Here is a 21,197-nt window from a genome sequence, read left to right as displayed (position 1 = left end):
TAACAGGTTCGGATCCTGGGTGCGGACACGGCACCACTCATCAGGCCATGTTGAGGCGGCGTCCCACATGCCACAACTAGAGGGACCCCACAACTAAAATATACAACTATGTACTGGGGGGATTTGGGGAGAAAAAGCAATTAAAAAATTAAAAAAAAAAAAGAAATACAAGAGAAAAGAAACAATGAAAATACAGAACTGGTTAAAAAAAGAGAGAGAGAGAGATAAAATGGTAACATTAAGCTCTCATATATCAATATCACTCTAAATGTAAATGGATTGAATTCTTCAATCAAAAGACACAGACAGGCTGGCTGGCTGGATTAAAAAATAAGACCCCCCCCTCCCCAAAACCAAGACTCAACAATATGCTACCTTCAGGAAACACATCTCGGCTCTAAAGACAAACATAGGCTCAGAGCAAAGGGATGGAAGACGATACTCCAAGCAAATGGTAAGCAAAGCAAAGCAGGTATTGCCATACTTATATCAGACAAAGCAGACTTCAAGATAAAAAAGGCAATGAGAAACAAAGAGAGGCAATATATAATAATACAAGGGACATTCTACCAAGAAGACACAAAACTTAAGAATATATATGCATGTAACACAGGAGCACCAAAGTACATAAAGCAACTATTAATAGACCTATAGGGAGAAATTCACAGCAATACAATACCAGTAGGGGACCTCAACAACCCACTTACATCAATGGATAGATTATCCAGACAGAAAGTCAACAAAGAAATAGTAGATTTACGTGAAACGCTAGATCAGATGGACTCAGTAGATATATATATAGAACATTCCATCCAAAAACAGCAGAATACACATTCTTCTCAAGTGCACGTGGAACATTCTCAAAGACAGACCATATGTAGGGAAACAAGGCAAGCCTCAATAAATTTAAGAAGATTGAAATCATATCAAGCATCTTTTCCGACCACAATACTATGAAACTAGAAATCAACTACAAGAAAAAGGCTGGGAAAGTTACAAATATGTGGAGACTAAACAGTATGCTACTGAACAGCCATGGGATCAATGATGAAATCAAAGGAGAAATAAAAAAATACCTGGATACAAATGAAAATGAAAACACAACATACCAACTCTTATCCTCTAATAGGATGCAGCAAAAGCGATACTAAGAGGGATTTTATAGCAATACAGGCCTACCTCAACAAACAAGAAAAATCTCAAATAAGTAATCTTCAGCTACACCAAACAGAACCAGAAAAAGAAGAGCAAACAAAGCCCAAAGTCAGAAGAAGGAGGGAAATAGTAAAAATTACAGCATAAATAAATGAAATAGAGACTAAAAAAACAATAGAAAGAACCAATGAAACTAGGAGCTGGTTCTTTGAGAACATAAACAAAACTGACAAACCCTTAGCCAGATGTACTAAGAAAAAAAGAGAGAAGACTCAAATAAATAAAATTAAAAATGAAAGAGGAGAAATTACAATGGATACCACAGAAATATAAAGGATTATAAGAAACTACTATGAAAAACTATATGCCAACAAATTGGATGATCTAGAAGAAATGGATAAATTCTTAGATTCATACAACCTCCCAAAATGGAATTAAGAAGAAATAGAGAGTCTGAATAGACCAATCACAAGTAAAGAGATTGAAACAGTAATGAAAAATCTCCCCAAAAACAAAAGTCCAGGACCAGATGTCTTCTCTGGAGAATTCTACCAAACATTCAAAGAAGATTTAATACCTAGCCTTCTCAAACTCTTCCAAAAAATTGAAGAAGATGGGATGCTTCTTAACTCATTCTATGAGGCCAATATTACCCTGAAACCAACACCAGACAAGGACAACAAAAAGAAGGAAAATTACCAGCCAATATCGCTGATGAACATAAATACAAAAATCTTCAACAAAATATTGGCAAACCGAATACAGCAATACATTAAAAGGATCATACACCATGATCAAGTGGGATTTACACCAGGGATGAGGGATGGTTCAACATCCACAAATCAATCAATGTGATTCACCAGAGTAACAAAATGAGGGATAAAAATCATATGATCATCTCAATAGATGAAGAGAAAGCATCTGACAAAATTCAACATCCATTTATGATAAAAACTCTCAATAAAATGGGTATAGGAAGAAAGTACCTCAACATAATCAAGCCCGTATATGACAAAGCCACAGCCAACATCATACTTAATGGTGAAAGACTAAAAGCCATCCCTTTGAGAACAGGAACATGACAAGGGTGTCCACTGTCACCACTCCTATTCCACACAGTATTGTAGATTTTGGCCAGAGCAATTAGGCAAGCAAAAGAAACAAAAGGTATCCAAATTGGAAAAGAAGAAGTAAAACTCTCACTCTTTGTGGACAACATGATTCTATATATAGAAAACCCTAAAGAATCCATCAGAAAGCTATTAGAAATAATCCACAATTAGAGCAAATTTGCAGGGTACAAAATCAGTTGCATTTCTATACCCTAATAATGAACTATCAGAAAGAGAACTCAAGAATCCAATCCCATTTACAATGGCAATAAAAAGAATAAAATATCTAGGAATAAATTTAACCAAGGAGGTGAAAGACCTATACACTGAAAACTATAAGACATTATTGAAAGAAATCAAAGAAGACATAAAGAAATGGAAAGATATTCCATGCTCATGGATTGGAAGAATAAACATAGTTAAAATGTCTGTATTACCTAAAGCAATCTAAAGATTGAATGCAATCCCAATCAGAATCCCAATGACATTCTTCACGGAAGTAGAACAAAGAATCCTAAAACTTATATGGAACAACAAAAGACCTTGAATAGCCAAAGGAATCCTGAGAAAAAAGAACAAAGATGGAGTCATCACACTGCCTGACTTCAAAATATACTACAAAGCTAAAGTAATAAAAACAGCATGGTACTGGCATAAAAATAGACACACAGATCAATGGAACAGAATTGAAACCCTGGAAATAAAACCACACATCTCTGGACAGCTAATCTTTGACAAAGGAGCCAAGAACATACTATGGAGAAAGGCAAGTCTCTTCAATAAATGGTGTTGGGAAAACTGGACAGCCACATGCAAATGAATGAAGGTACACCATTATCTTACATCACACACAAAAATTAACTCAAATTGGATTAAAGACTTGAATGTAAGATCTGGAACTATAAATCTCCTAGAAGAAAATATAGGCATTACACTCTTTGATATCAGTCTTAGCAGCATCTTTTTGAATACCATGTCTACTCGGTCAAGGGAAACAAAAGAAAAAGTAAACAAATGGGAATACATCAGACTAAAGAGCTTCTGCAAGGCAAAGGAAACCAGGAACAAAATGAAAAGACAAACCATCAACTTGGAGAAAATATTTGCAAATCGTATATCTGACAAGGGGTTAATTTTCAAAATATATGAAGAACTCAAACAATGCAACAACAAAACAAACCAACCAGTCAAAAAATGGGGAGAGCATATGAATAGACATTTTTCCAAGGAATATATACAGATGACCAACAGGCACAAGAAAAGATGTTCCACATTGCTAATCATTAGGGAAACGCAATTCAAACCTGTAATGAGATATCACCTTAACGCCTGTTAGAATGGCTATAATCACCAAGACAAGAAATAACAAATGTTGGAGAAGATGTGGAGAAAAGGGAACCCTCATACACTACTGGTGGGAATGCAAACTGGTTCGGCCACTATGGAAAACAGTATGGAGATTTCTCAAAAAATTAACGATAGAAATTCCATATGACCCAGCTATCCCACTACTGGGTATTTATCCAAAGAACTTGAAATCAACAATTCAAAGAGACTTATGCATCCCTATGTTCATTGCAGCATTATTCACAATAGCCAAGATGTGGAAGAAACCCAAGTGCCGCTTGACTGATGAATGGACAAAGAAGATGTGATATATATACACAATGGAATTCTACTTAGCTATAAAAAAAGACAAAGTTGTCCCATTTGCAACAACCTGGATGGTCCTTGAGGGTATTAAGTGAAATAAGCCAGACAGAGAAAAACAAACACTGTATGATTTCACTCATATGTGGAAGATAAACACATGGATCAAGAAAACAGATTAGTGGTTACCAGAGGGAAAGGGGGTGGGGGGGGTGCTTGAAAGGGTTAAAGTGGCACATATGTATGGTGACAGACAGAAACTAGTCTTGGTGGTGAGCTCAGTGCAATCTGTACAGAAACTGATACATAGTAATGTACACCTGAAGTTACACAATGTTAGAAACCAACATAACCTCTATAAAATAATTTACAAAAATAAAATAAAATAGGATGAGCAAGGGATAGCATCATTGAAAAGGTAACTTGAGCAAATATCTGAAGGAGAAGAAGGACTGAACCCTGTGAATATTTTGGGGAATAATGTTCCAGGGAGCAAGAAGGCGAGTGTATCTGGCCAGAGTGAGTGGGAGTAAGTGTGAGGAAAGGGGATTTGAACTGTAATGGGCATGGGCACTGATTATACAGGGTCATATAGTACGTTGGAAGGATTATAAGTGACATGGGGAGACCTCGGAGGGTGATCTGACACTCAAGTTTAAATAGCCTTTTAAAAGATGCTTTCGGAATAGCTACAGAATTACAGCTTATATCTTACATTTCCACCTTTCCTGAATTATGTGCAGCCTTGGTTAAAAACTCCTACCTCAGATTATATACTAGAAATTCTTTTTCTGCCTTCTGTATCTTTTAACCTATATTTCATGCTTTCCATTTCCTTTTCTCTCTGTGCTCCATTCTGGGTAATTTTCATTTTACAAATCTTTCAGTTCACTGATTCATTTGTTGAACCTACCCATTGAGTTTTTTCCCCAATATTTTATAACGCAACAAAAATATACAGCAAAGTTGAAAGAATTTTATGGTGAACATCTGTATACCTACCACCTAGATCCTACCTTTAATGTTTTACTATATTTGCTTTATCATAGCTGTTCATCTGTCCGTCCCTCTATTCATCCATTAATCCATCTTATTTTTTTGTTGCATTTCAAAGTAAATTGCAGATATCAGTATGCGTTTTCCATTTTTTTAGCATGCTTATCATTACCTGGAGTTCAATATGTGTTTACAGAGTTTCTGTTTTGAAAAAAGTATACACTGAGTGTATATTCACTGAATTTTTACAGATGCCTGTGAAACCCAACTCCTTATCAAGATACAGAAGGTTAATTTCAGCCCCAGAAAGTTCCCTCATGCCCTTTTCCCAGTCAACACTAACCTGCCTGAATCCCCAAGGCAACTACTATGTGGAGTTTTTTCACTATAGGTTAGCTTTGCATGTTCTAGAATTTCATATAAATGGAATGGCACAGCATATATTCTTTTATGTAAGCCTTTTCTTCCCTTAGCATGATGTTTTTGAGATTCACCTATACTGTTGCCTGTATCACTAGTTCATTCCTTTCTATACCTTCATAGTATTCCATCCTATGCATACACCACAGTTTATCCAGGCTTCTATTGATGGACATCTGAGCTGCTCCCAGTTTCTTACCGTTATAAGTAAAGCTGCTATGATCATTCTTGTACAAGTCTTTTTTTGTAAAAACTTTTCTTGTGAGTAAATTTGTAAGAGTAGAACCGCTGGGTTATAAGATAGGTGTATGTTTGGTTTTTAAGAAACAACCAGAGGCCGACCCTGTGGCGCAGCGGTTAAGTTCGCACGTTCTGCTGCGGCAGACCAGGGTTCGCCGGTTCAGATCCCAGGTGCAGACATGGCACCGCTTGGCAAGCCATGCTGTGACAGGCATCCCAAATATAAGGAGGGAGATGGGCATGGATGTTACCTCAGGGCCAGTCTTCCTCAGCAAAAAAAGAGGAGGATTGGTGGCAGATGTTAGCTCATGGCTGATCTTCCTCAAAAAAAAAAAAAAAAAAAAGAAAGAAAGAAAGAAAGAAAAAAGAAACAACCAGAACTTTCTCCAAAGTGGTTGTACCATCTTACATTCCTATGAACAACGTATAATGTTCCAGTTGCTTCACATCTTCACAAACATTTGTCAGTTTTTTAACATTAGCTGTTCTGGTGGGTGTATAACAGTATCTCATTGAGGTAGTAAGTGGTATATCATTATGATTCACTCATTTGTTTTTTTTTTAATTTACTTTTTATTTTTCAAATATTCTTTGTTCACTATTGAGAATATCTTGTTTTGATGATTCCACCTTTTATTTATTTAAACTTCTAATATATTGTTATTTTATACTCTGTATTCGGCAACTCCAATATGTGAAATCTCTGTGGGTCTAAATTTGTTGTTTCTTATTTCTACTGCTTTGCACTATTGAAGGCTCTTTTTCCTGAGTGTTTGAAAATCTTTACTGTGAACTCATATTTGGTTGATGTTTATCTGTGGGAATCTGGGGCCCTACACTGAGGAGGCCTTCCTCCAGGATTTGAGTTTGCCACTCTATCTAGCCCAACACTTATTTACCAGAGAGCAGCACTGACGCCAGCCTTTCCCTTTAGGGCAGTGCTGTCTTTGATATCTGCTTACTACTGTCCTAAACCAATCAGCCTAAACTCAGGGACAAACCTGTAGCCCAGAACGTTGCATCTATTGGCTTCTTGCAATGAGGGAGATTGCACAACCGAGGAAGTATGTGCACATCTCACCAAACAAAGGAAAAAAACAGATTTATTATCATACGATTTGGGGGGAAGGGTAGAGATTAAGTGAAATTTAAATGAGGCAGTGTTTTTTAAAAAAATTAAAAATATTTTTTATTGTGGTAAAGTGTACATAACATAAAATTTGCTATTTTAATTTTTTTTTTTTTTTGGTGAGGAAGATTGTCCCTGAGCTAACATCTGTGCCAATCTTCCTCTATTTTCTATGTGGGTCACTGCCACAGCATGGCTGACGAGTGGTGTATGTCTGCACCCGGGATCCAAATCCATGAACCCAGGCCACTGAAGCAAAGTGTGCCAAACTTAACCACTACACCATGGAGCCATGCCCTATTTTAACCATTTTTAAGTGTACAGTTCAGTTGCATTGAATTCATTTACATTGCTGTGCCACCATCACCACTATCCATCTCCAGAACCTTTTCATCTTGCAAAACTGAAGCTATAACTCCCCATTCCCCTCTCGCCTACAATGCCTGGTAGCCACTATTCTACTTTCTGTGTCTATGAATTTGTGTATTCTAGGTACCTCATATAAGTGGAATCATACAATTTTTGTCCTCTCGTGTCTGGCTTCTTTCACATAACATAACGTTTAAGCAGTGTTTTGATAGGCTGTATGAAAAGCTGTTACCATCAGGTCTGGACTGTGAAGTAGACTCAGGGTCTTGTTGCTTGAAATCTACAAAGTTAGCTCCCAACTCTCAGCATCCACTCTTCAGCCTCCTATCTTGCCACTCTTCCTCAGCTGTGTGATAAACATTAGCACTATTAAATGCCTCCCATTCCTGGAACTAACATGTGAATATTTGCACACACTGTCTTTTTCTGCTGGAACATTATGCCATCCTTCAGGTCTCCCCTTAGATGCCACTCTCTCTCAGGGAGGTCTTTTTGAACCTCCCGAGACTGGATGACTACCATTCCTCTGGACTCTCAGAGGATCCTGACCTTACCTGCAACCTAACACTCCTCATGCTGAATTGTCACTGTTTATTTATGTGCCTGTCTTCACCAGGTTACGAAGGCAAAAACCATCATCGCACCTCCAAGCACCTAGCACCAGACTTGGCGCATAACTAATAAAACATCTATATTGAATTAATAATAGCAATAACCATTTATTGAGTGCCTACTATTGCAAGGCATAAATATCCACTGATATAGGTAATATTAGCACACCTGTTTTAGAAATGAGAAAACCAAGGTCTAAAGAGGTTAAGCACATGCCTAAGTCATGTAGCTAGTGAGTTACAGGGGCAGGCTTCAAACCTGGACCACCTGTCTCTGAAGCCAACGTGCTTAAGCACCATGCCTGTGTGTTCAGAGCTCATACCTTCCACCCGAGTCCCACTTTAGTTATGATGGAAAAAAAGGATACACATATTTAGTCTTGTAGCAGAGACGGGTTTAGAGAAAAGGAGGGGCAGTTGGTGCAGGTACAAACTGGAGGGAGGATGGATGGAGAGATTGAGTAGGAGATTGGGGAGACATCCTCTTCTCCCAGCCAAACCACAGAGAATCTTGAAGATGTAACAAAAACAACGACCGCCAGACCAGAGTCAACTTGGTTAGGTCAGTATTCTGAAAGGGGAGCTGCTCCAGGGATGCTGCACTGTTGTTGGAAAATGTCAACAGCATTTGTTCGCTTTTTAAAATTTGTTAGTATGCAATTTAAAAAAATTAGATGATCAATATATGTTGATTATGAAAACTCAGAAAAGACAGATGAGCAAAAATAAAAAAATAAGAAATACAAATAGAATTGTAAGACCATTTCTTCTAGAATGTACTTCCATATTTTTAAATAACATGTTTAGAATGATGGTGCTTGATTGTTCAATTTAGACCTTCTTTTTAGGGTTTCACACTTTTTCATTACGCACACACAAGCAATCTCCAGTCTTCTCAATCTTTGTGTTAAAAAAATCAATATTCAATGTTTCCATTATTATGACTAGGTGAAGTATTATTCACAGCTGAGCTCCATAGTGTTCTATGATTTTCTTGCTTTTGAGACATTGTAGGGGCCAGCCCAGTGGCACAGCAGTTAAGTTCGCATGTGCTGCTTCAGTGGCCTGAGGGTTCGCCGGTGCGGACCTATGCACCGCTTGGCAAGCCATGCCGTGGCAGGAATCCCACATATAAAGTAGAGGAACATGGGCATGGATGTTAGCTCAGGGCCAGTCTTCCTCAGCAAAAACAGGAGGATTGGCAGCAGATGTTAGCTCTGGGCTAATCTTCCTCAAAAAAAAAAAAAAAAGAGAGAGAGACGTATTTATCCTGGTGTTAATAAATGCCTAATTTCGTCATTTGCTTACATTTTTGTTAGTCACCAGTTCATCCCCATCCTGTCTGATGGATGCATAAAGTGTGCATCAGTTCAGACAACTGCACGTCAGGTAATCCATTGGTTCATTTTGTTTTTGGAGACACTGCTCCTGGAACCCTCCGCCCTTCGGTTTCACTCTGTGTTGCCCAGTCTGTGGGCCTCACTGGCCAGCCATCCTTCTGTGATTCCCTCACCATCATCCTGGGAATGCCCTTGGCCCCCCGTGTACTGGATATGCACTTCCCCTTCCTTGACTGACTCCCTCATTTTAGTGAGGTACATTTTCCAGTAGCTTCCTGAAAAAGGCGCATCAATGGTAGTTTTTCATTGTCTCTGTTTCCTCTGAGCTCTTTTCTTTCTTTGGTTTGCTTGTCCTTATTTTCACATCAGAGGCTTTTCTCCCTTATCAGTTGGTCCTTGGCTGTGGTGCTGCAGGGAGCTTGTTGAATGGGCAGAGACCTCGACGGTGGGGTGAGGGATTCCCCTGGTGTCAGTGTGCATAGACAGGCCTTTCTCTCTGGCTAGTTTTCGCTAGAGAGGGATAATCCAAGCTCCTGTCTGAGGCTATAAGGCTTCACATGTCAGTGTGCAGGCTTTCACTTAATCCTTTTATTTTCGCTCCAGCACCCCATTTAGCATCTTTGTTTCAAGGTCTCCAGAGAGTAAACTTCCAGCCATCTGCCAGTAATGGAGAAGGAAAACGTCACTCGTGGGGCAGGGCAGGGAATCTGGAACCCACTCCTTATACAGACTTACAAGAACCCCTTGTTTCAGCCTCACCTACATCCCCAGAGGTACCTGGTATCTTCAGTTCCTGCTCCTTTCCGAGGTTCTTATTTTTTGTTGAGTCCTGCCCCTGCAGGCACTGAATAGAAAGCTGAAATCTGACAGCTAATCAATTATTCATCCACACAGTTGTCACTGTTCAAAATTTTGTTGTTGTTGCTCATCTGCTGTTTTATCCTCTGGGTTTTTGTTGTTGTTCTCATTTACACCTTTTAAAATTCGTTTACTGTCACTTTAGTATGGTTTGTGGAGAGAGTGGAGAAAAGCTTGCACATTCCATCTTTTAACTGGAATTCTATACACATTTTAAAAGGTTTTTAACGTATACTGCCAAATTATCTACCAGAAAGATCTTACCTCTGCACTCTCACCAGAAATGTTTAAGAGGCTGTTCGAATTTGCATCATTCCTTACCAACAGTGGATAATATTTATCCAAATATTTATAATAATAGCAGAAAGTTTTTGTTTTTTAACTCAGGAGGTTATAAATTATATTCAGTTGTATTTCTAGTATTAACGTGTAGTATCTTTTCAACAGGAACTCTCAGCCTCTAGCATACGACCTCTATGAGGGCAAGGATTTTTTCTTTATTGTTCACAGCTATATTGCTATCTTCTGGGACAGTGTTGGTCTGTCAGGAAGCACTCAATAAATATTTGTTGAATAAATGCATGAAGAAGCGGGGGGAGTGCCTTGGCCAGCTGTGGCTGAGGGGAATGTCCGTGCCCCCTCCTGTTGAAATCCTCTTCTTAGCTGAACGTGTTTCACCCGAGAATGGCTTCTGTATGTGTGTTACATCACAGACATATTTTGTTCGGCCTTCAAAGCATTATAAACAAGGAGCAGGAGGGAGATGTCACATAGTCTCCAGTTCTCTGGCTTCTCTTGACAATTGGAAGCTCTAGCAGTGCTGGATTACCCATCTGGAATGGGTGACATCAACTAGAACTGAGTAATGGATGTCCCTTTAGTTGGGCACATGATTTCAGTTCATCACTGTCCCTACCTGTCCCACTTCATCCATTTATGTGACCTGCTTTGACCCTGGATACATTGGAGCTTTGGGCTTCAGCTTCTGGCTGTGGTGGTGGGTTTTAGGGACCATGGTGACTTTTTGGTAAGAAGACAACTAGAGTTTACACTACTTAGTAAATTCCATCTCCCGCTTCCCTACACCTTCCCTTCAGAATTTATGTCCAGCCCATGTTTGAGTTCAAACAACTGTTGGGATACAATTATACATGAATATTCTCCCATTTCTGCACAGTCCAGGCTTTCTGAGCAAAAAAGCAGGGAAAACTAGGTTAAAAGATGATTAAATGATAAACACGTCTTAGAAATTAGAGACAGAGTATTGCTCCCGAGAGATTCAGAGGCTTATTTCCCCAGGAGCTGTTTGCTTACATTCTAGAGTAATAATATCTTTCTCCTGGAGACATTTGCTTACATTTCATAGCAAAGGTCTCTCTTTCTTGGGAGGGAAAGGTGAGTCGAAATGCCAACCACTCCGTATAAGCTCTGAGTCTCATAATTTCAGGGTTCACTCCTGGGGTACAGCCCCCCTACATCTGCTCTCACGTGTTGCCCTATGGGGAGCTGGGGTGTGGGAAACTGGCACTATAATGCCCTGTGGGTAATAAATGCTCTGATTTCTGATCCAGAGTCTTGTGTTTCCAGACAGAATATAATAATCATACCATACTCAATTCCATAGGGATTACACCTGGAAAACTCTTAATTTTGACTTTTCTTCAAATTTCAGCATCAAGATCACTTCATCCCCAAACTCTGGCTTAAGGTTGACTGTGTTCCTGCTACTGCTAAGAATATCTAATTATTTTTACGATTTTTTCTTGTTATAGAGTGTTCTACCTCTGATATGAAGTACAGTAGCCGGAGAATTGAGGTAAGATTAGTTTCAGCATTTTTGACTTAAGAATTAATACCGAAGAACTTTTATTTTTAGAGACAAACTCTATCAAAGAACTCAGAACCAAAAAACTCAGCAATTCTATTTTGGAAAAACAACAACTCACATATAGTCTATAGAGTAACAAACAATTTCTGGGAAAATTATACCTTGCTATGAGCATTTCCTTTCTGAGGTATTTCCTGTTCTCCACATAATCAAGTGAGTATCTCTCTTAGACATATTTTAATTTGTCTTCTTTTAACATACCTGGAAATTCGGTAATTCTTTTTTCCAGGGGTAGAAAGATTTTCCTAGTTGTCTAATGTATAAGCAAAGCATTGGGAAAGATTCTTGAAATTCTCTCAATGACCTGACTCTTCTGTATCCTAGAACCTTTGAGAAAATGCACGAGTATTGCTTAGTGTTGTAAATAGAAGTTTATTGGCCTGAAAAAAAAGTAATGACTGCCACTGGGGAGATGTTTAAATGCTGGGAGAATATATTTTTATTTCCTAAGCTATTTTTGATAAATGGAAGAAAACCATCTCAGTAATAAAACTAGGGCATTACACTGCATCTCATCTGTTTCTAATGCCTAAGTTTCTAGTGTCAGATTCTTTTCCTTTCCTTTTCTTCTTATACACGGGCAGCAATAGAATGAAAATGAAACATATAGCTCTCAATTACCACTCAAGATCCATGCCTATAAATATTCTCATATACTTAGGTGTCAAATCTGCATACACAGGAGAAGAGCTTGATGGAAAGAAGCATAAAGTTAGACTTTATAGCCGTATCAGCAGAAAGCTGAATATTATACATGGGGTTACACTGACCTCTAGAGGTTGATAATGGTAAAAACTAGCTTAATTTGAAAATAGCTGGAGGCCAAAGGAAAATTAAAAACCATTCAGGGTTGCTAACTTATAGTGTGGCACGTTTATAAGTCACTCTCAACAAAATGATTCAGGAAAACAATAAAGTAGTAGTTGTGCTCTGGATACAAATTCTGAGTTAGTCTGTAACCTGATGAAAGCTGTTGAAGTAAACGTGAACAGCAATTTTAAGCTGTTCTAAGTGGAAATTTAAAAAATGTCTAGATCAATTCTATGGAAAGAAAAAGAGAAGAGATGTAAAATGTTTCATCTTACATTTTTAATGTTTACATTGTAGTTCCTTTCTTTTAAATACATAACCATAAATCTTTATATCTATGATCATCTTGATTTTGAAAAGTATTGTTTTACCGTGGTTCTAAAAATACACTGGGATTGAGCTTTCAATTTTTAAAATTGTGGTCTCCAGGACAGATTTGTACTTCAAAGGCCTTCCTAAAGAGACTCTTACATCTCTTCAGATTCCTTTAAACCAGTTAACATGATGTGTTTTATGTTTCTGCCTTCATTAGCTTTTTCTCTCTTTCCTTTTAGTTCCCTCTGCCACCATTGTCACTCTTGCCCATGAGATCTGGTCTCCTTGCTATCCCCCAAAATCACAAGGATCAAAAGGAGAGAGAAAGAAACATGCCGAGCCTCATGTCCTTTGTACCTAAGTTCTCAGAGCCTGTTAGTCGACGTGATGAGCACCAAGAAGCCCCATTCCAGGTGTTTGTGGATCAGATTCTCAGGTCCTCTGATGGCTCCATTTGGTCCAGAAACATGTGCTCTTTTTGGAAGGCTAACCATCACCGACAACACCTGGAGATGGAGGAGGATCGGAAATCCAAGGAAACAGAAGGAGGTGACAAAACTGAAATCTCTCACTTTCAAAAAGGGCAGTCTTTGGCGTCCTCTGAGAATTCTAAGAAAGGCAATTTTCCTACAGATAAGGATGTGGATATCGACTGCTGTGGTAGTGAAATGAGAAAAGCAGAAGAGAACTCTCGATATCTTTCATCAAGAAAGAAAGAGGGTTCAGTAGCCAGAAACTATGAACAAGATACAGAAGTTGGATGTACCGTGCCAATCAAATGCCAAGAAGCCCGGCACTCAGAAATAACTCCAAGCCAGAATCAAGAGACTGGAAATGATAAAGCTGATTCAAAAAGTCCTTCAGTACATAAAGGTGAAGCAATTGAGCCAAATCATATTTTGGAAGAGTATACTGTACTTAAAAGTTTGTCCAATGTAGTCTCTAATAGCACCATTGAAAAACTCCCAGAAAGTCACAGCGGCATGGAGACAAACATAAAAATATCAATAGCAAAGGCAACCAAACCAGAAATGAATGGGATGGTCCCTCTTCTCCACATCACTTTCCCTGGAGATGGAACTCCCAAGGAACCAGCACTAGCTAAACCAAGCCTCCAAAAAAGAAAGGGCACCCTTCATAGCAACAGTAGCTTCAACATACTTGCACACCAAGAAAATGACAGGCATAAGATGAAAACCCATAGAAATAAATTGGATTCAAAGACCAAGACCAGTAACAGGACACCTCCAAATTTCATGATTTCCGTTGAAGGTTCCATTAAGTCTACTGTGCATAAAAGCAGCATAAAAACTCAAGTTTTTCCTGCCTTGGGGCTTGTTGACCCCAAGCCTCAGCAATCACCCAAGTTTCAAAGGAGAATGCCACAGATCGAAAAGAAGCAATCAACTTATCGGGCTCTGAAACCTAAAAAGCAATCATTTCCTTGCATCTGTAAAAGTCCAGGAATAAAAACGTCTTCTGTTCCACTCTCTATTCAACCAACAGAGCCAAGACTAAATTATCTAGATCTTAAGTATAGTGACATGTTCAAAGAAATCAATTCAACTGCTAATGGACCTGGAATCTATGAAATGTTTGGGACCCCTGTTTATTGTCACATGCGAGAGGCTGAAAGGCATGAAAACAAACATTACCGAGAGATATGCTCAGCTCCATCAGGCAGATGTATCACCAATAAATGTCGGTCTTTACACAGTGAGAGAAGCAGCAATAGCAGAACAAGACTTTCTCAGAAAAGAACACATATTAAACCCCGAAAGCCTTCGCTTGGCATTAAACCAAAGCACAAAAGTTTAAATTCTAAAGAAAAGGGTTGCAAGGCTGTAGGTAGCAACCTACAAGACACTGAAAATGGTGATGCTATTTCAGAACCAGAGTGGCAGATCAGGTCTTCAGAAAATGACTTTCTGTCTTCCAAAGATGAAGTTCAGCCCGTGAACTTGGCTCAGACTCATGAGCAGTCCATTCAACAGAACGAATTCCTTCCTGGCTCCGATTTGTCCATTGTTGAAGAAGTCTCTATGGAAGACTCTCCTGATGAAGGAGACATTTCTAACCATCAAATACTTGCCACAAGCCTCAGAGACCTGCATGAACTTGAAGAGCTACATCATCAGACTTCATCTGTCCTTTCAGAAAACAGCTGGGCAGTGCCCAGTGAGAAGAGTTCCAACAAGCATGTACTACAAGAAAAGCAGAAAACAGCATCTCTTGGTAAAATAAGTGCCAATCAAATTTTAACTAATGATGTAGAGTTTGATAGTGTTTCAGATAAGTCTAAAACATATATGAGTTTCTCTTTCCAAGAGCAACAAGAAAGTGCATCTTCCCAGGCATATCAACATTGGGCACATTCTTTGGATCATGATAGTTTAGCCAATAAGTCAATCACATATCAAACATTTGGAAAAACTTTAAATGATGAAAATTCAATTTCCCAAGAAATCCTAGACTCTGTAAAGAGTGAAGAATTGACAGATGAGCTATTAGGTTGTCTAGCTGCAGAACTATTAGCTCTTGATGAGAAAGATGACAACTCTTCCCCAATAACACCAAATGAAGCAAATCATGAAAACCTAAATCTTGTCTGCAGTAGGAGAGGAAATACCATTCAAGAATTGGGCAGAGAGACAACAAATGTCAAAAGACAGGTTGGTATAATTAGAATCAGAGATTCTTTGTGGTAGGAAGGGACCTCAGAGACAAGCCCCTTTTTGTCAAATGAGGAATCAGGAATCCTAAACAATTAAATAGCTTTGCCAAGGCTTCATTGGTTGCAGGTTTGGGATCCAGGTCCCCTGACTCTCTGGCTAAGATGTTTCGTTATGCTGCCTTACTTCTGGAATTTAGCTAGCCTGGCACTGTAATGGAATCACTACATTAATATAGCAAAACTGTTTACATAGGTCAATACTTTTTTCAATGATGGTGTTTTTATTACTGAACCAGCCTTGTTTAGCCCACTGCACAGTAATGCAATCACTGAGACAGTGAGTTTTGCAGCAGAGAAAGGGTTTATTCACAAGACAGCCAAACAAGGAGACAGGAGAACAAGTCTCAAATCTGCCTCCCTTAAAACAGAGATTAGGGATATTATGAGATATGGGGGCAGGGCAGTCTGAAGTGTGGGAATAGATGAGTGGAGGTAAGGAGAAGTGAGGTAATTGATGATCTGTGCAAGTATAGTCAAGCTTCAGGGCTCTTCGTAGGACACGTGTTGACAAAACGGTGGCATCAGCATGATCTGTGGGTGGAGTTTTTGGCCCCTTGACGTCAAAGAGTCACTTATGGGGCATTTGCGCAGGCCCAGTTGATGAGTCTATGGTCTTAACCAACCTGAACTAGACAAGGATTTGACTAAAAACAACTTAAGCACCATTACCATGATGACTCAAGCTTCAGAAATGTTATCTGTAGGGTAGGCCTTAGTAATGCACTATCTAACTGCTTTTGCAAACGGATGACTGAGTATTGTTAAAGCAAGTTGGCCCCCGGTTCCATTTTCAGTCAACAAATATCAGCAGAGAGAAAATTATGAGAAAAGCATTGCTCTAGGTGGTGTGTGAGATGGAAAGAAATTAACCTAGCCCCTGAAGTAGCTCCCCACCTAGTTCCCAAAAAAGCATCTGATGACATGAAATGACCATTTCTCAAAGATTCCCTGCACCTGAGCATTTGCTCTCAGATGGTTCACTACTTTAACACAAAAATATTATCAATGCCTACTGTGTTTCTGGCACTGGGCTAAGAACTAGAGACATGGTGGGGGATAAGACTTAGCCATTGCTCTCAAGGAAACTTAAGCAACAATTCCCCCCCCACCACCGACCCAAATTTTTTAAATTTGTTTGGCATGGGAGTGGCAGTGGGGCGGGGGGTGGGGGAAGAATAGCAACAGAAAGTTGGGTTTTGTTTGTTTTAGTTTTCACAGAAGTACATGTTTCCTGCTTCCCTCAGATTTTAAAGACAGAAACAGTAGGTTTAGCTAAAATATTATTTATTGAATGCTAACTCAGGTTATATCACACTATATCAGGATCAGGAATAACTATTTTAAATAGTTGATCAGAAGAACAGACAAGGGTAAATAATTATACCATAGCTAGGTTTATTGAGAACTTACCATATGTGAGCCAGACTTGTCATACTGTATCCTTTATACGCTTCATACCAGCTGTGTGAGATAAGTACTAAGGGTACTAACAAGTCGCCATTTTGCAGATGAGGAAATTGAGGTTTAGAAAGTCACGCAGTCAGTGAGTGGTGGGCCAGGCATTCTGATTCCAGCCCCACACCCTTAGTCACTTAATCATGATGGGAATATTTCTTATCCTAAAAGGCCAGCTCCATCCTCAGGGTGATCTCAGTTTCCACTGAGAGGTGGGTAGTGATCGGAAGAAGCCTCCAGCCTGGGGTGGGAGATGGGGGTATGTGTGTGCACGCCCGTGTGTCTGAGATGGGTTACCACTCTGCCATTTCAAAAGAAAAGCTAACAAGCTAGTAAATATAAGCAGCCTGTAACCCCACTTTGCAATCATGGAGTCAAAAACTGACCTTTTGTGACCTTTTCTTTTCCAAGCAGACCTTAAATTTTGGTTTGGGTAGTAACATGAGAGGATGGGGAGGAGGAACCCAAATGGCCCTTTCAAGGCGTGCAAGCTCATTTGTGAGGAAGGTGTCCCTGCAGGATGTCTTGTTCATAAAGGGCCTTCACCATGCCTCTGCATCACCATTGTCATTTCTTTTTAAGAACTAGTAGAGGAGACCAAAACAAAGCATTTTTGGTCCTAATCAAACAACTGTAAAATGTGGTCTAAGTTCTACAAAGAGATATTTGTTTCCTGATTTGTAGAGCGGAGGCTCTCAAAGTTTACTGTGAATGCATATCTCTTGGGATCATGTTAAAATGTAGACACTGATTCAGTGTGTCTGGGGCCCGAGATTGCGCATGTCTAGCAAGCTCCCAGGTGATGCTGATACAGCTGGTCTGCTGATTCTTCTTTGAGCAGCAAGGGTCTATAAGGCCATGGGTCTTCAGTCTATTGCAGGTGGTCTTGACCACCAGACTTGCTTGTTATGGCTGTGCATGTGTGTGTGTGTGTGTGTGTGTGTGTGTGAGAGAGAGAGAGAGAGAGAGTGTATGTATGTGAGTAAATGTGTAAATGTGTATGTAAGCATATGAATGTATGCTTACATATATTTGTGTGCGTTTGAGTGTATTTGTGTGTTGTGGTAATAAATGAAGAACAGACAAAGGCTATTTATTCAGGGCTCACTATAGCAAAGGAGTCAGCTTCCATCACGTGCATTTGGCAGAGACTCAAATGTAGGCAGAGGCGTGGGAAAGCTGTATAGTGGGAATAGGGAGGCTTCAGGTCTGCCCTGACTGGAGGCTGTTGTTCTGGGGAAGCTGTAGGTGGGCTAACTAGACGGGGCTTCCCGTGATTGGTGAGGGGTGCCTATTTGGCTTTCTCTGGTTGGTCCTAAGTTGGAAGAAAGGAAGACTCGACTCAACTCTCTTCCCCTCCTGTCCATCCCAAGAGCTCAGAATTTAATGGCGACTTTTCTTTTTGTCTCATTCTTCCAGAGACATAGTAATGGGTTCAGGATATATGACAAGGAGGAGCAATTTCTCAACTCAAATGAAAAGAAAACATTTTCTGAAAATAGTTTAAAGTATGAAGAACCTATCCTGTGGACCAAGGGTGAGATCCTTGGGAAGGGAGCCTACGGCACAGTAAGTTAAATGGGAAACACGATGAAACCAAAAATCCCCACTCCTCCTTGACCCCTCCTTCTTCCCTAACCCTCCTGCAAGCCCTCTCCGCCCTCCTACATACTCTTAGAACTCTTCCAGTTGGAAGTAACAGGAAACCCAACCCAAACTGGCTTGAGGAAAAGGATGTTCACTACTTTATGTAACTGAAGGGTCTGCAGTAGGCCTGGCTCTGGGCACAGCTGGTTTCAGGGGTCAAACAGTGTCATCAGGATCTGACCTCTCTATGTCTCTCCTTCCGGCTCCTATTCTCAGGCCCCATGTGGTGGTACAATGGCCATTGCATTTCTAGCCTCTCATTTGCTTCAGTCCAAGTCCAGTGGGAAAGAAGTCTCTTTGTTCAACAGCTCAGGATATGTTACCAGAAGTTGGGAGAATCATTGCTGAGTGGCAAAAACAAAAGATCTTCCTTCCATTTTGTGAACTGCATAAAAGACCATCTAAAGTTCTGGCACTTTAGATAGTATTTACATAGATTGGTAAAGAAAAGACTGACATGCTACGTTTCTAGCTGGGGATATTTCAGGAATCAGTAGGTGGAAAGAAGTGAAGCCACTGAAATTACATGATGGGGGTGACTACTGAATTGCCCCAGGACCTGCCTTCCTCTCTCTCCTTAGAGCTTTAGCCCTGAAATAGTCCTATTTCATTTATTTCATGAGGAGCTTTCCCAAACCACCATCTCATGTAGTCATCATAGGTATCTGTGAGGTAAGCATTGTTACCTTGGTTTTATAGATGAGAAAAACTGAAGTCAAAAAGGTTATACAACTTACCCAAAGTTACACAGCAGGGAATGGTGAAGCCAAGGTACCAACCAATCCAGGCCACTTGTCTCCAAGTCATTATCCATTTACCAAGCTGCTCATCCCATCTTGGCTCCATTGAAACTTTGAATTTGCTTAAGTCCTTTGAATTTAGGCAGGGATGTTCCACTTAGAGAAAGACAAGGGTTTGAGAAGAGAAGGGAGAAACAAATGTCACATGAGGCATTTTGTGAACAAGTTGTATCATTTACGTTAAATAATAAGGTATTGGTTTGCTTCTAGGTATATTGTGGTCTAACTAGCCAAGGACAGCTAATAGCTGTAAAACAGGTGGCTTTGGATACCTCTGAAAAATTGGCTACTGAAAAAGAATACCAGAAACTGCAGGAAGAAGTAGATTTGCTCAAAGCACTGAAACATGTCAACATTGTGGCCTATTTGGGGACATGCTTGGAAGAGAACATTGTAAGCATTTTCATGGAGTTCGTTCCGGGTGGCTCAATCTCTAGTATTATAAACCGTTTTGGACCATTGCCTGAGATGGTGTTCTGTAAATATACAAAACAAATTCTACAAGGTGTTGCTTATCTCCATGAGAACTGTGTGGTGCATCGAGATATCAAAGGAAATAATGTTATGCTCATGCCAACTGGAATAATCAAGCTGATCGACTTTGGCTGTGCCAAGCGTTTGGCCTGGGCTGGCTTAAATGGCACCCATAGTGACATGCTTAAGTCCATGCATGGGACTCCATATTGGATGGCCCCAGAAGTCATCAATGAGTCTGGCTATGGAAGGAAGTCAGACATCTGGAGCATTGGCTGCACTGTGTTTGAGATGGCCACAGGGAAGCCTCCGCTGGCTTCCATGGACAGGATGGCAGCCATGTTTTACATTGGAGCACACAGAGGGCTGATGCCTCCTTTACCAGAACACTTCTCAGAAAATGCAGCAGACTTCGTGCGCTTATGCCTAACCAGGTAAGAAACTGAAAGCAGCAGGAGGAGGAGGAGTCCCCAGAGATTTTAAGCAGCTGACAATTCCCCTGTAATTTATGGCCCATTAAAAGCTCTGCTCAGGCTATGAAATGAAGTAGGGAGTGATTTTGTGTGAAAAGGAATCATGATGAGCCATCTTGAGGATTGTGTTCCTTGTTATATCCGGGTCTAGGAGGTGACGCTTTAAGTAGAGAGTGCCTCAATTAAACGTCTTATCAGGTCCTGATGCTACTTCCCCAAATCAATGGGGGGCAAAATGGCTAAAGATCTACTCACACAGTGAAAAGACATCAGCTGTGCTTAGGTTTCCCTTTCCTAAGCTGCCTTCCCTCTCAGGGAACAAAAGTGTTCTCATTTCTTTCCTAAAACCTGCCCTCAGGAAAATATGTGAAAATATGTGAAAAATTCATTCATATTGAGGGATTGATATGAATTGATTGATTGATGACTGACAGAATTAACATATTGGTTCTCCCAGAAATACTTGCATTTAAAGTGAGCAGAAACATTTTGAGCCAAAGGAACAAATCTCTAATTGGAGCATTTCAAGCATCAAGTTGAGGATTTGGAGAAGCAGAAAAGCCCCCAAAAGTTGTCTGTTTTCCCTTGTCCTGATGTCCCCTACTATCTATGGAATAAAATTCTGGGTAGAATGTTAGAGCTGTAAGGGACCTTAGAAATTACCCACTTGTGTGGTTTTCAAACTTTTTTAGCTGGGCACTCTCCACTTATATAAAATCTT

General features: G+C 39.9%; 1 protein-coding gene across 1 annotated transcript in view; it reads left to right on the top strand.

Annotated features, from left to right (window-relative positions):
- LOC124233826 (mitogen-activated protein kinase kinase kinase 19-like) overlaps nucleotides 1-21,197 on the top strand; it is a 42,497-nt gene that overhangs the window by 18,151 nt on the left and 3,149 nt on the right. The window contains exons 7-10 of the mRNA XM_046651067.1: nucleotides 11,653-11,696; nucleotides 13,133-15,565; nucleotides 18,502-18,651; nucleotides 19,740-20,437. Of these exons, the coding sequence (XP_046507023.1) occupies nucleotides 11,653-11,696; nucleotides 13,133-15,565; nucleotides 18,502-18,651; nucleotides 19,740-20,437 (3,325 nt within the window). The remainder of the gene's footprint in view (nucleotides 1-11,652; nucleotides 11,697-13,132; nucleotides 15,566-18,501; nucleotides 18,652-19,739; nucleotides 20,438-21,197) is intronic.

This window comes from Equus quagga, unplaced genomic scaffold (assembly GCF_021613505.1).
Source record: "Equus quagga isolate Etosha38 unplaced genomic scaffold, UCLA_HA_Equagga_1.0 252_RagTag, whole genome shotgun sequence".
NCBI classification, from domain to species: Eukaryota; Metazoa; Chordata; class Mammalia; order Perissodactyla; family Equidae; genus Equus; species Equus quagga.
Note: the sequence above shows the minus strand (reverse complement) of the source record. Positions and strands in the feature narration are given on the sequence as shown.